This window comes from Macrobrachium rosenbergii, chromosome 2, assembly GCF_040412425.1.
Source record: "Macrobrachium rosenbergii isolate ZJJX-2024 chromosome 2, ASM4041242v1, whole genome shotgun sequence".
NCBI lineage: Eukaryota > Metazoa > Arthropoda > Malacostraca > Decapoda > Palaemonidae > Macrobrachium > Macrobrachium rosenbergii.
The window spans coordinates 22,635,819-22,652,579 of record NC_089742.1 but is presented as its reverse complement, the minus strand read 5'-3'; the positions used below and the strand labels follow the sequence as shown (position 1 = coordinate 22,652,579).

At 37.0% G+C, this 16,761-nt stretch overlaps 1 protein-coding gene across 1 annotated transcript in view; it reads right to left on the bottom strand.

Moving 5' to 3' along the window:
• Positions 1–340: 340 nt before the first annotated feature.
• The window catches only part of LOC136849616 (glycoprotein-N-acetylgalactosamine 3-beta-galactosyltransferase 1-like), a 58,795-nt gene continuing 42,374 nt past the window's right edge, over positions 341–16,761 (bottom strand). The window contains exons 4-8 of the mRNA XM_067122926.1: positions 14,562–14,680; positions 13,959–14,069; positions 12,501–12,649; positions 4,884–5,057; positions 341–1,564 (exon numbers count right to left, since the gene is read on the bottom strand). Coding sequence (XP_066979027.1) covers positions 1,481–1,564; positions 4,884–5,057; positions 12,501–12,649; positions 13,959–14,069; positions 14,562–14,680 — 637 coding nt within the window. The 3' untranslated portion in view covers positions 341–1,480. The remainder of the gene's footprint in view (positions 1,565–4,883; positions 5,058–12,500; positions 12,650–13,958; positions 14,070–14,561; positions 14,681–16,761) is intronic.

Here is a 16,761-nt window from a genome sequence, read left to right as displayed (position 1 = left end):
GTGATACTTCTCATCAAGATCTACAGTATATAGCCTTTCTCTTTCCAGTAGTCATACTAAAGAGTGAATGATGGAGGAGAGCTGCCCTCTCCTTTTTATCTCTTTCTCTCAGCTTGTACCGTTAAAAAACATTGCCCTCGTACTGCAATTTTTTTATTATATTTTTATTTTGCGCCCTTTTTAAATTCTTAAAACAATCAAATAACGCGTTCATTTGTGCCTTCTGATCATGGCCAAGATGCGTGGAGACAACGTGATAGGTTGATGTGATCCTTCGAACACTGAACCAGTGTCGTCACGCTTCCGGGGAAGGGTTATTAAGTGAGTGCGTTCATATGTGCACTCTCTAATGTGTATATTATCAAGGAACCATACAATAGCTGTTGACTTCGATTTGCGGCTGGGTGTGATTCACTCTTTGTGCAGTGTTAGTGGATAAGAACAGCCACTGTGGGAAATGGTTACATGCGGTCATAGAAGTGAGTAAGATAACTCATTAACACTTATATTTTTTCCACACATTATGTGGAACACCCACTTTACGTTACAGTGGAACTCCTTTATTCTCCATTATGCATTTCTCCGTTTTGTTCTCCATTGTGCATTTTTCCATTTAAGCATCTATTTCTTTTTTATATACCATTTCAGGTTTTAATATATGATGTTTCTTTTAACAGGAATTCTGGATTCGTCCTGTGAGGACGAATATTTTGGAACTGGTGTTCTTTTAACATACTCTATGACATTTATTTTGGTCTAGAATAATTATGACATTTTTATTTTGTGTGGTGACCAGGGTGTTAGTCACTAGTGTTGGTTGGTCTAGAATCGTTAATTCGATGGATTGTGAGTCTGAGTTTCCTCTAGTTATGATTTCCACTTTTACGGGGTGTGAGTCACTCCATATCATGACCATAGCTTTTGCTGAAATACTTTCGTTAAATTTGCAAATAAAGTCTAGTTTTGTATCTGGGCGTTTTATCCCAGTAGGCTTTTGCTTGAGGATAAGTACAGGGAGGGGAGTCGACAAGAGAGAAAGAATGAGCTGACCCAACGCTGGCTATTGCTACCGGAGGATCTAAGGGATGTAAGATGATATGATGCTGTTCTTGAAACAGGTGTAGTAAGAGATTATGACCCTAATTGACCTTGTCAAAGGGCATAACATATGTCCATCTCAAATCATTTAACACTACTACTAAATCAACTGCTACTACTACTACAGTTGATAACAATGAAAATAGCAAATGATAGTTAAAATAATGACACAGTAACTGTATTACTGAAGTAATGCCAATAATAAAGATTCAAATGATATCAATAAAGCACTCTTCTTTTATGTATGATCGATTAAATGAATATTTTCAGCACCATCGTGGTCGTTTCTTTTATCATAAATAATATTATACACACTTGACAAAAGAACAGACAGCTGTTTACTGACGAAAATAAAATCAGAAAGTGCTTTCAAGAACGTATTTTATGATGGTGGACTTCCTGTCCTATGTCTTTCCTGCTCACTTTCACTTCCGTTCACTTTTGTCTTCATAAACCGCATCAGGACCTGAGGAAGGAAGGTCATATATCAGGTTACATATCGGTATTATGTGAAAAAGTTTGCATTTATCTAAAAAGATGAATTGTTTGTCACTGGTGGTTGCTTTAATCTTTATTATTATTAACATTTTTCTTATCAAGTTTCTAACACGCAAAGTGATGCTCCTCATATACAGAAAGATTAGGTTTCAACTAATTTTCTGGCCTCTGTGGGTCAGTTGGTAGTGACCTTACCTTTCATTTTAGAGTCTTGGGTATGATCCTCATGTGAGTTAGAAATTTCTTGCTATTAAACAAGTGGTTGTGTGTTGGTGATTCCATTATCATTAATATTATATTATTCATTTAAAACAACCCCCACCAGAATGTTCATATTAAAGTGCAAAAGAAATGAGAAAAAAAGAAATGGTAAATAACGTTTACACACACACACACACACACACACACACACACACATATATATATATATATATATATATATATATATATATATATATATATATATGTGTGTGTGTGTGTGTGTGTGTGTGTGTGTGTGTGTGTGTGTGTATTTTCATGATGTTGCCTTGTAATATATATGTTTTTCCATAGTTCTGATCTATTTACTCTTCTATTTATCATGTGTTATGTGTAATAATAATAATTGTTGAAATATCATATGTAGTCTTAATGTCAGCTCTCAGAAGAGTCAGTGATTTAGGTAACTTAACAGCATAATTTAGAATTAATAATATCTTTCTTGATAATAGTGTAGTAACGGTAGAGAGAGATTCGAGTTTTAGACCAGATGTGCCATCTGTCATCAGTTAAGATAAGAGAGCGCTCTGTTTTGATTCACGTGTTGACAGGTCGGGAATAGCAATCAAGCCGTAAGACTTTGTCTCATACGAGAAGAAGACGAATGATTTCGCAATGTTACCTATATTGTTCTGACTGCATCCCATATGATTTTCTGGTAAAAACATGTACCTTTTTGAGAAATGCAAACAAGTGTTCCATTGAAGCACATGGCAATTGTGTCATGTTTAAGTTGCAATGCTCTGATCATGTATTGTCCTGATTGCGTTCAAAATGTTTTGCTGGAAGTGATGTCATCTTCCTTTTTTCTAGAATTTTCTCTTGTATCTCGTTCCCAAAATGCCTTAATAATGACGTCATCTGATTGTTTCATTTCCTACTGGAATCCTAAAGTTTGTTCATTCTGCTTTCAAAGACCGTTTGTGTTGGCTCTCTCTCTCTCTCTCTCTCTCTCTCTCTCTCTCTCTCTCTCTCTCTCTCTCTCTCTCTCTCTTCAAAAGAGAGAAATTATTAACATAAAATATTTGTGTGGTCACTGGTATTAATCTTACCTTTTGAGGTCTGAATATAGGAAAAGTTGTAACAGCACCTAACAAAAAAGTGTGTTTTGTGAATCTCAAGCAGCTGTATTTAAAGTGATTTTGCAAATTTTTTCACAAGCTTGTGTAAAGTAAGGTGAATTTTACTTATTATTACCATGGTATAATAAGGTACATTAGGGAAATTTTGCCTTAGTGGAATTATTATTGGTAAATCTTTTGTATATTTGTGTGTGTTCTTGTGTTTGCAATCTCTTGACTTTTCACATTTTATATATTGGTGATTTAACATTTATTTACTTAGCATTTTAAATACTCCTTGATAATTTAACATTGCATACTTGATTTAATTTTCATTTACTAAGATTTTCTTTTCAAATCTTGAGTAATTCTTCATAGTTTAAATTTTGCCTGATTAATTTAATTTCTTGATAAATTAAAGTTTTGTGATTTAGTTTTGTTTAATAATGTAACTCAAAAATTAATTAAATTTTTGTATTTTTTCAAGGAGTAATAAATTTTTCAGGTTCTGAATTCTAATTAGAAATTTTGAATTTAGAAAAAAATTTTTGTATTTGAAATTTTTAAAAACAGTGTTTCATTTATTGACCACCAGTGCATAGGATTATTTGTGTACATAAGGCAAAGTGATATGCATGTTTTCTTCCTTTAGTTTTACTGAAGTGAATTAAGACCAGGGAAACAGTTAAAGTTGTTTGATGGAGTGATGCCCTTTTACTCTAGTATATTTCTTGTTTAACTGTTGATACCTCGCACTTATTTTGATAAACCTAGTTTGATTTTTCATGTGATTAATAAGCTTTTTTATGTCATAATTTTTATTGTATGAGAGTTCAGGTAACTGGCTGAAGTGAGGTAAATTTCTGAATTCTGTGATTAGTTGTGTAATAACCAGGTACTTGGTACACATGACAATATATATATATGCAGTATATGTATATATATATATATATATATATATATATGTATATATATATATATATATATATATATATATATATATATATATATATATATATATATATATATATATATATATATATATATAAATATATATATATATATATATATATATATATATATATATATATATATATATATATATATAATAATACAGTTTTGTTTACAATGTACAGACTTATAACGAAATCAAGCTAATAACGAATGAAAGTGAAATCCTCTACAGACATCAGAATTATTTCATTTTCTTGCATTTGGATGTAAGGCTTTGTAATAACAAGCGTGTCCACAAAAAGCATGAAAACTGCCAGAATTTAATAGGGCATTGTCATTATTACAAGTACACATGTACCTGATGAAAATTTACTATTTGATTCTATATATATATATATATATATATATATATATATATATATATATATATATATATATATATATATATATACACTTACACTTACACATACACATATACATATATATATATATATATATATATATATATATATATATATATATATATATATATATATATATATATATATATATATATATAAACATTAAGCTACAAATGTCGTTTAATATCAATTCGCTCTACCTCGGAAATAATATATTTAAATATTTTCACATATGTTAACCGAAAGGGAATTTTTTAGTTGATAAGAAGTACGTCGTCTCGTGGGCTCGAACCACGGAAGACAAGAACTCACAACATGCAGTTGACGCCTTAACCCACATGCTCGACGAACTTCTGATCAACTAAAAAATTCCCCTTCGGTTAACGTATATGAAAATATATTATTTCCGAGGTAGAGTAAATTGGATATTAAACGACATTTGTAGCTTAATGCTTTCATATAGGAATCACGGCGATGTGATAAAATTCATTCATATACAGTATATATATATATATATATATATATATATATATATATATATATATATATATATATATATATATATACTAGGTATGAGAATACACTCATACCCAGATTATGCTTATCCTCTTACCTCCACAGGAATAGCACTGACATCAGGTGGGAGAGGCGCTACCTCAGGTCCCCTGAATCTCCCTTCGACGCCAAAGAGCTGTAATCTGTAGATGAAAAACTCGATGATGTAGAGATGTGACTCATCTTTCATGTCGTGGAAAGATACTGCCGTTTCTGATATGCTGTCGATTCCCTAAAACAAACAAACGCTATATGAATTTCTGTCTTATTAATTGTCTAATTGATCTGGCGATAATTATACGATTGACTGTGTTCATATTATTAATATAGTTAATAATATTAAATATCAAGTAACACTGCTGAAGAAAATTTTAAAAGCTTGGCTAGTAATACACATACTCACACGAACATAGATATGTATATTCATATATACATATATATACACATATATATATAATTTATATAAATGCACATACACACACACACACACACACACACACACACACACACACACACACACACACACATATATATATATATATATATATATATCACTGAAAGACTGAGTCCTCCAGTTTGCACCAGTATAAAGGGATGAGGTAGCTAACCCAACGGCATTTTCTTGATTGAACTACACTCAGGTACCCATCTTTATCCAGTTAGAATCTTTGGGTGGTAGGGTGGAAAGAATCCACGGACCTAGTAAAGGTGAGGAAAAGTCTGTCACAGCGCCTACTTTGGCTGACTTCCCGCTAAAAGATGGGTAGTGCAGCCACCACATTCCTGCACCAGTGGTTTACATACAGTATATTATATATATATATATATATATATATATATATATATATATATATATATATATATATATATATATATATATATATATATAAATTTTTTTTCTTTAGTGGCTGCAACAACTTAATTCAAGTTTTGCCTTTTGCAAGCAAAGACCTTTGAACACTACTGAAATCTCAATATAAAAAAAAAACAAAACACAGGACCATAAATGAGTACATGCAATTGAAGTCTATGATCCAAGCGTTTTTATTGAATGTGCAATGGTTTAGTGAATAACCGAGACCACGGGCATAAGTTCTTGCTTTGGGTACACTATTTTTTTATTTTCACAGACATATGGGGAATGAGCAAGTTGTCTGAATAGTGAATACCAAGAAAGCTGGCACCAGAACAGAATCCAGCTAGAGTATCAACTTCCTGGACACTTTTTACTCGTTTCAAGTTGATTCAGACAATTTATAATGCGGGTCATGTCTTAACATCAAGCAAGTGGTGTCTGTTTTGGGATTCAGTACATGTTATTTAAGACAGAATACTTCAAAAAGGATCAAACCATTGCTGGCGAGAATCAGAAATGAGAACTGTTGAAGAAAGTAATAAAATGGACATGCAGAGGAGAGATACGAGCAGACAGCCTATTGTTCAGGACAGCAGCTCCATTCTCACTGAGAAAGTGGCAGTGGCTGAAATGGCCAACTTTGGCTGTAAATTGCTGCCGTCTTCCCCTTCCCAGCAACTTCAAACTATCTGACTCCCATCTGTTTCATAAAACAGGGTTCCACTAACGTGGTCAACATTTTGGAATCAGTGGTGAAAACACTCATGCTGTGTTGGAGTATTTGAAGGCTTAGTGTGCATCCACAATACAGTAATACATGTCATAAGCACATGTCGCCAACCTATTGCATACATATCACAAACAAGTTGAAAACAAGTCAATGGCCGTATATGAAAAACAAATCTTTGGTATATGCTGGATAATAGTATGAAGCACCAGTTAGGACTACCAATAAGTCGCTGATTTGTATTCAGCCTCCTTGTGATGAGTGAACAACTACAGACGTGTGTCAACTAAACGTTTTACCACAGTGTGGATGCACCCTTGGCATGCAGCCTTCTTTTACAAAAGAAAAGCTCTGCTTGAACATCACAGAAATTGTAAGGATAGTATAGAGTGACATACTGGTACTGGCTGGGAGCTGTCTGGTTTATTGGTGGTTCCTTACTGAATGAATGTACAGAATCTTTGAAGTTGTTATTGGCTGGTGCGAGCTGCAAAGTAGTATCTGCACACAGACAGGGAAAAACAGAGGTAATGTTTCAGACATCTGTGTTTGTCGGCAGACAAACAGATGGCGATTGTGAGAGACATAACAAACGTACAGTGATAAAACATATATCAATGGAAAGACCATGAAATTCCACATATGGACAGTTGCATGAGATTTGAGACAGATTAATGAATACAATGCAGTAGCATAATATATGTGAAATAGCAAGACATTTGGCGTCTTCACAAACACAAACATACATACAGTTTGATACAGAAGATTCGGTGGAACATTATGAGTACATGATTAAAATGCTTGCATGGCAATGCAATTGGTGGTGATTGTACATAAATCGAGGACAACAATGGTTAGGGAGAAACAGGCGGAATTATTGTATGGTAGAAGTTGCGTTCCTTGAGAGAGAGAAAACGGGATGCTCTTGTTCCCTCCGATGGATGCTGCACACACACGTGCGCTCGAAAGAGACCGCATCACAGTCTCTTACAAACTCAGTACACTCAAGTTTGGGAAAACTGCTGAAAAAGATGCAAGCAATACCTTCCTTCATTAATGCTTTTCTTGTAAAAGACCAACAACTTCTTGAATGACCCTTGCAAATACATACGAGCCATGACTTGGGTTTAATGAAACTAATGCAGAAAAATTGCAATGAATGCAATGTAAACCTTCCTTAAGCATTAATGCTTTTCTTAGATCCAAGACCAACCATCTTACCTAGAATGACCCTCACAAATACATCTGAGCCATGACTTAGGTTTAATGAGAACTAATCAGCTTAATTCAGAATGAATGCACTATTCATATTATTATTTAAATATAATTCTTAGCATAATTACAATTTCAGGGTTCCAGCTACATGACCCAAACACCATCCATCTCTTGTATATTAATTTCCTCACATCTTTCATCTCTGCAAACACAATTGTACACACATGACAGGTCTTGTTCACAATGCAGATGTCATTTCACAACCTTTGACCTGTCTTTTGTTGTTTGAATAAACTATGTTAAATGTATCATTCTTAGCACAAGCATTTGCAATTTCATGGATTCCAGCCCAGCCAGCATAACAATACATGTCTTGTACAACACCATCACCGCACATCTTTCCATTCTCCATTCTGCCAGACAACATTTCAAGCAAGTTGCAGAATGGCTTGCAGAACTGCAAACCCCTGTCACCTACAAATCACTGAAGGATTAGCTGAAGTCATCCTTCAGCATGCCACCTGCCCTAAGAACCAAGAAATTCCTGAATAATGAGGGGCCAGCCATAAGAGATGAGCAGCCATCGCATGTCTACAAGCAATTGTGGGAGCTGATAATGCTACCCACTGAAGACAGCCAACCCAAGTCAACCCTGGACCTTGTGAGATGTCCCCCTCACAAAACTGCCCTGCCAAACAGTGGCGGCCATGCCCAATGCCTCCACCATGCCCATTGAAGAATTCCTAAAATTGACCGACACAGTGCACATGGCCCACAAGAAAAAGGAGCCCACCCACCCAGCCATAGTAAAAGCAGAATGACGGTCCCAGCAGTCAACGATGTGGAATCCAACAGTGACCCAGAGGTCACTGGCAACCCTCATCCACAAGTAGAAGAAAGACGAATCACCAGAGGAATGTGTTTTTTCATTGGAGATTTGGAAAATAGGCACACAAATGCAAGAGGGTCACATCCACGACCCAGACAACTAAATGTCAGCGGTGAGCAGACCGGTTGCCTAGTAAGAGAAGCTGTGCCTGCTTACCACTGTCTTTCTTCCAGATATGAATGCAAGGGCTCCATGTGTTTCTTCATCAGGGACAAAAGGTCGAACACAGAATTCCTCATCAACATCAGGGAATGCTAATCATTTGTGCCAGCCAGGCCACACAAACGACTCAACCTCACCCCACCCACCAACCTCCATGTATCCACTGACAGTGGAGCCCACTCAAGATGTACAGGAAGAGAGATATGAATGTGTCATTCAAAGGGAAAGACTGCAGTTGGACCTTCATCACAGCAGACATGATACTAGCACTTTTAGGAGCAGACTTCCTAAAAGCACACGACTTGCTAGTTGATGTAGCTTCAAATCAACTGATCCCAAAAACAGCTCCAATATCATCACCACAACAGCAGAGACAACAAACAGGCCCCATCGCAGCAGCTGCCACACCGCCAGAGATATGCCAACATCTACAAGACTACCAAGAGGTCTTCAAAGACAACCTGCAGCATGACTTAACCAAACCAGCAAAACCCAACATCCAGCACCATATAGAAATGGAATGGGCCCCCCGTCTGCGCATTATTCAGACAGTTAGCCCCAAAGAAACTCGCCTGCACCAAACAAGTGTTCAGAGAAATGGAGAATGCAGTAATAAGCCAAAAAGCTCCCAGCCCATGGGCATCCCCCTTCATGTGGTACTGAAACCCGACGAAACATGGCGCACATGAGGAGGCTACTGCCAGCTAAATGTCAAAACAAAGCCAGAAAGATACCCATTGCTGAACATAGCAGATATAACCAACCAAATGAATGGAGTAAAGACTTTCACCAAAATAGATCTGCTGAAGGGATACTTCCAAGTTCCAGTGGTGAAGGAAGATATAGAAAAGTCCACAATTATCTCCCCCTTCTGCACCTACACATTCCACTACAGCTGTTTTGGAATGCAGGGGCAACCTTCCATAAATGTATGGACAAACTGCTGGGTGACCTTCCTTTCTGTGTGGTCTACGTCAACTTCTTCTTCTTCTTCTTCTTCTTCTTTTAACGTGCTTTTTTCCCATTTTTGTATGGGGTAAGCACGATGCCTTCTTTTGAAGGACTTTTTGATTTGGCTTTTGGGGTAGACCTGTGGTCTCGATCGGCTGCCCTGCCTGACATCGCTTAGACCCCGGTAGCGTATGTTTCATGTATCATACCCGACCCAACGCCCTTTCTTCCCAGCAGCGAGAAGTTGTTGCGCCGGTAGGGCAAGAGTTCGAGACGTGTGAGATGTTTGTTATGTTTTTAGAAGGTGTTGTAATGGCTTTGTTTTGTGTGTGTATTTAGTCTGTAACACCCATTTGCTTTTTTAGCAAACCTATCCGTTGATTACATATATAACCCGGGATCTTAGCAAAGTGTCTGCCTCTCTGATCAGTCAAAATGGCTGCTGCTGTAACCGACTGAGCCAAAGAAATGGACTACGTCAACGACATCCTTATATTTAGCCCCAGCCTCAAGCAACATCTTAAGGACATCAAAATGGTGCTGCAGATACTTAAAGAAAATGGACTCACAGTAAGGGAAGACAAGTGTGAGTGGGCAAAGAAAATAGTGGACTTTCTGGGACATTAGATAAGCCCAGACAGCATTAAACCCCTCCCAGAGAAATAAAAAGCAATTACCGACTTCCAAAAACCAACAACAATTAAAGCAGTACAAGAATTTTCAGGACTAATCAACTATTATCATAGATTTATCCCAAATATTGCTAAAATCATGAGCCCATCTATACATATTTACAAGGAAAACTTTAGAAATTAAGTTGGTCAGAACTTCAAGATAATGCATTTCTTTTAGCAAAACAAGCAATAACCTCTGCAGCCACATTAATCTTTCCTCTACCCCCATAGGTCCCTCACTTTGATGACTGATGCAAGTAGCATGGTGATGGGCACAAAACTAGTGCAGGATATAGGTGATGGTCATTGGCTGTTGGCATCCTTCAGCAAGAAGTTAACGTCAAAGGAACAAAAGTACTCCACATTCGACAGGGAGCTCCAAGCAGTCCACAAAGCCATCCATCACTTCCACCACATGCTTGAAGGATGGCAGTTCATCATACAAACTAACCATCACAAAGACAGCAGACCCATGGTCAACACAACAACAGTGTCACCTATCAGCAATAGCTGAACACTCCTGTCCCATCAAGTATTTGAAGGGTTCAGCAAACACTGTGGCAGACACACTTTCAAGAAATTTTGTTAACACCATCCAGCTCGGGATAGCCTATCCCAAAATAGGAGAGATGCAAAAAGATGATGTGGACCTACAGCGACTGCAGCGGGACAACCCTGCCCTTCCATGGAGCAATCTGTCAATCAACAATGGAGAGGTGACCATCGCCTGCAAAACAAGTACTGGACACCCTCGCCCCTACCTGTCAGAAGGCCTCAGAAAAAAGGCTTTCAACTTCACATGCAACCTGTCTCACCCATCTGGTAGGGCAACTGCCCGAATTTTAGCAGAGCAGTACATCTGGTGGGGAATGAAAAAGGACATAAAAACTGGACAAGAGAATGCCTTCCATGTCAGACGTCAAAAATAACAAGGCACATAGAGAGCGGAATGGGAGAGTTCCACAAAACACACTGCCGACTCGCCCACATCCACATCGACATAGTGGGACCTCTAACCCCCATCTGAGGGGTACAGATACCTGTTCTACATCATCGGCAGAAATACCAGGTGGCCCAAACCAATACCGATATGGCAACAGACAGTAGGATGTGTCAGCAGACACGGAGTCCCACAGATCATCACAAGCGACAGAGGGCAAACTTCACATCCGCCTTATGGAATGCCTTCTCAGACAGTTTGGGGACAAAGATAATACACACAGCGGCCTACAACCCAGAAGCTAACAGCATCATCGAAAGTCTACATCTGGTTGTTGAAACATCACTCACTGCTAGATGTCAAGGCAGAAGATGGAGAAAGGAGTTACCTTGGGTCTTATTGGGCCTGAGAACATCACCACATGCAACATTCATTGCATCTCCAGAAGAAGCCCTGTACGGCCAATCATTAACATTGCCAGCAGACATCTTTTAACATCCAATGAGCCCAACATCCCCATCCAACACCCGCAAAGCATTAAAAAGAATAATGCCAGCCAAGACAACTTACCACATGGACAGAAAAGTGTACATCCCCAATAAACTACAGAACACAAAATATGCATTCATATGGGTAGACGCACACAGAACACAGAACCCTCCTCTCCCTAGCCTACTCAGGAGTATACCATGTCATCCAGAGAAGAAACAAAGCCTACCAAATGACAGTGGATGGCATAACTACATGGGTCTCCATCCACCACCTAAAGCCAGCATACCTCCCAGACACTGACCTACAAACCGTCCATCTTACCTGGCCGGCTCATCTCCTCACAATGAGCATCTCTACGTGCCAAGTGCATGCATACAAAAAACACAGCAGATGTCATGCATCCTTTGTACATTTGTTCTTGTTCATATTATTATTATGTTCTTAGAGCAAGCATTACAATTTCAGCATTCCAGCTATATGTATCATAACTTCATTTGTGTCTTGTATGTTGATTTATGTACATCCTTCTATCCTCCAACAAACACAGTTGATTGTACACTAACTTCTGTTTTGTTCGCCTCATGTCAGGCACTACATTTCCACTCACAAGAGCTATTGACCTGACTGTTTGTTGCTTGAATAAATTAGTAAGTTTGTAGACGCAGCCTCCTCTGCACGCCTTCGCTGCAATGAAAAGGTAAGGTGTTCCACAAGTGTCAACAGATCTCTCTTAAATGATAATGGTTGCTTGGGCTTTCGTGAAACTAACCTTGCCATATGTGTAAATCATCGTATTTGGGTACCATTTCTCCCATGTCCCTCTTATGTAATCCACCGGGGGTTTCTGGTGAAACCTGTGCTTTGCCAATTCATCCCTTGTATCACCAAAAAGTATTCCCGAGTTCATTAGACACTTCCCTGGAAAAAATGGGTCATTGTTAAAAGTGCAAGACAGCTCAGCCACACCACTTAGTTACATTTATCGCAGGTTCTAGAACGACTGACACAAAGGATTTGTTTTTAAATTAGGGGCGAGAACTAGAGCAAGGTAAAGTTGAAAAATTTGAACTGTTGGTGGGAAGTGGTCGAAAGGAATGGTTGAAGATGTGAAAAGTAGAAAGTTCTGAAACTGAGGATCAGAGGGACTTTGCAAAATTAAGTCTCCGGGGTGTATCGTGTAAGGTAAATCATACTGTAGGGAACAACTGGCAAAACATACGTAAAGGGTAAAAAAAATAAAAGTTGCCTTAGGTCTCTATAATGGGAAAATATGTCATATAATTACTGGGTATGAATAAACATAGAATCAAGCTTAGATAAACTATTTGCTTCTATCTCACGTAGCAATCATTTATTTTTGTACTGTTGATGTCGATGGCGGTATGTATCAATAATTCGATCAGGTGTTTTAAAATCTATCATATCATTTTATACCTCTGCTGTTAAGAATTACTACAAAAGGCGGATTTAGCTGATTTTGAGAAATAAAGAAACCAAGAAAGCATTCATAAAAATATTACCTTAGTTGTACTGGTTGACAAAACATAATTTTGTAACTTTACAATATATCAAAAAAGAATTTTGAGCTAATGTGTGTGTGTGTGTGTTTGTGTATGCGTGAGAGAGAGAGAGAGAGAGAGAGAGAGAGAGAGAGAGAGAGAGAGAGAGAGAGAGAGAGAGAGTGGTTAGTTTTGTTAAGCTGAACGGTGTTTAGAACATCTTTCTCAATAGCTGGAATGGGAATTATACTACCACTTTATAAAGTACTAGTGTTTTCCCTTGAAGGCTTCGTTCGCGAAAAAAACGTCTGTTGAAATACTGAAACAAAAAATGGAATTCTATACAGAATAACTTTACCTAGACGTTGAAATTATGAAAAGAACACTGTGATTTTCATTTACAAATTGTATGTAAGGTCCCTCTCAAACTCACAATCTCTCTCGTAGTGAACTCAACAATTTAGAAGGAAAGTAAACAATTATTTAAAATGAATACATGTCAGTATGGGAGACTATTTATAAAAATAGGCCCAAAGGTATGTAGCCTACATTAGCCTACACTAGGAATACTAGGCATTGCTATCCTGGTTTATTCTATTTTTATTTTTTTTTTTTAGAAAAAGATGAACTTTGCTATACAGCATCTTATCGAATATGCGGAGAAAACGTAAACAGAAGGTAACTTTAATTATGCTCAGTAGAGAAAGTAAGTAGGAAAATGTGCTTACCTAACGTCACGTCTTCCATTCCGCCGTGACTCATCGGGCAGAGTGAGCTATTGTGATAAGTTACCTTCCCAAAGACCCTCAGAGTTCCCCTGCTTAGAACGTAGCCAGCGCCTTTATAAGGGGTATTGAATGATAAATGATGTAATAAAGACAAATCAGTTTAAACATTCACACATACAAGCAAAAGCGACAAAGTAAGTCAGCAGAGTTATGGCAACGAGTCACTTTATAAAATTATGCAATTTATTGTCTACACAGCCATTTAGATCACTGTTTGGAGTTCAGTGAAAATTATCTTCCTTTCTCTGTTTACCATGTCAAGAGATGTAGCTATTAGGAATGAAATTTTCTTCGTGAAATAGTTTACTTATGGGCGAAGCATTCAACTGCATTATACGGAAAAGTTGTTTACTCCACCATGTAGTTTTTCTGATCAGATAAAAAATTTTAAGTGGTTAGTTACGGTTTGTTGCATGTCATCCTTATGGAGAGGATATTACCGTAAAAATGCTTCCTGCAAAATAGTTTCCAGCTTCAGATGGCATTACGTAGCCCAACTACATAGACAGAAAACAAGAGTAGAAAGTGAGGGCCATGCCTTACCTCCACCTAAGTAACTCCTATCTTTGTTCCCTTGCACAACTGCCCGTTCACCTAAGCCAATAGGAAAGTCCGGATCATAGGGCGTCACAACGTACCTCAAGTTTTCTATGATGGCGTAACTGAAAACAAAAGTTATGTGACTTTTATGAATATCCTTACATATAAGATGTAAAAGAAAAGAGAGAGAGAGAAGAGAGAGAGAGAGAGAGAGAGAGAGAGAGAGAGAGAGAGTTTACACATACATCGGCAAAAATTGTTAGGAGTTTGTTTTTATTTTCAAAAGCAAAGAACACTTGGCCTTTGATACTTAGTTTTACGAGAGTTGCAGATAATGAAAAAGGTATTCCTGACTTGGGATTAATGTAAAAGGACTCATGGTATGAGCAAAGAAGGCAGCCTGAATCTCATAGCATTGTTGGCAACCTGGCAGAAGGGAGCTTTTAACCCATATAAAAAACCAAGGGCCAGAAAATCATTAATGCTGAAACAGTTCTGATTTACAACAATAATGACGGTAATATCGCCTACGGTCCTGGAGCTCAAAGCAAAGTAACATAATTTAACATGCTTTTTTAGGTCACTGGCGAGAGAGGCTGTACCTAGCTGGACGACGGAAGTCTGTGTATATATATATATATATATATATATATATATATATATATATATATATATATATATATATATATATATATATATATTTATATATATATATATATATATATATATATATATATATATATATATATATATATATATATATATATATATATATATATATATATATATACATATATATATATATATATATATATATATATTATATATAAATAATATATATATATATATACATATCTATATGTAGAACATTTTTTTGTCTTGAAAAGTATTTCAAGGCATGTATTTTGCCTTGCGAGATTTCAAGGCATGTAACATAATCATAAGGCTGAATATTATTGACAAAGCGTCAAAACCACTGAAATCACAATCAAATGAACTGTCTTACTAACACCTTACCAGAATGAGCAAAGCAAATGAAATGAAACAAAACTTAGAATGCAAACAGAACCCAAGATTAAACAAGTAAAAAATGCGCCGAAGTTTCTTCGGGCCAGTCGAGTTTTCTGTACCAAGGTCTACAGAATGCAAGGCCACCGAAAATAGATCTATCTTTCGGTGGTCTCGGTATAATGCTGTATGAGCCGCGGCCCATGAAACTTTTACTACGGCCTGGTGATGGCATGGCTTATATCGTTGCCAGATGCACGATTATGGCTAACTTTAACCTTAAATAAAATAATAAAAAAAGCACTAAGGCTAGAAGGCTGCAATTTGGGATGTTTGATGATTGGAGGGTGGATGATCAACATACCAATTTGCAGCCCTCTAGCCTCATTAGTTTTTAAGATCTGAGGGCGGACAGAAAAAGTGCGGACGGACAGACATTGCCGGCACAATAGTTTTCTTTTCAGGAAACTAAAAACTAATTAAACATAAAAAGAACAAAAAGTACAAACAAAAATACAAACATGAAAAACGCAAAAGTAACAAGAAGAGAAAATGCAAACTAAAACTACCACACACAAAGTAAAATGGCTGTTGAGTTGTTGTATACCTTCTCAAAAAACATATAATTACTAGTTGTATACCAGACAAGTTGTTGCTCAGTTCCGAATTCATCCTCTTTATAAACAATGACTATGAAATTAGAAGGTCCAGTCTGCTTGAGGAAAAAAGACAGTACTTTAATATCAGCGTTAGTGAACGGATAACCCTGTGTTGAGCGGTGCTCACTTATGGCTGAAAAGGGTGGTTTGGAAAGAGGAAACTTCGTTCTAACAGAAAGACCTGTGTTCCAGAATTGTGTCTGAGCCAGCGAGAACTGGATCCCACGTATCGCAGATCACACTGAAAACAAGTATACAAGTAAACGACACACGAATTAAGTTCTACATGAAGAATATGTCTCCTTCAATACTGATCTAACAGTGAAAGAGTTAATGAAAGCAAATTGAAATCTAATTTGAAGAAAACTGTGTTTAAGTATATCTTGTAACTATTTTTGGACCATATAGCCACTATGACCAAGGTAAGGTAATTTAATGTACTTCACATCTTTAATAAGAGTTATATACATCGGTCTGAGACATGTTTCTCACTGGAAGAAATATTGCAGAATTTTGTGAAAAACAAATGTGGGGAA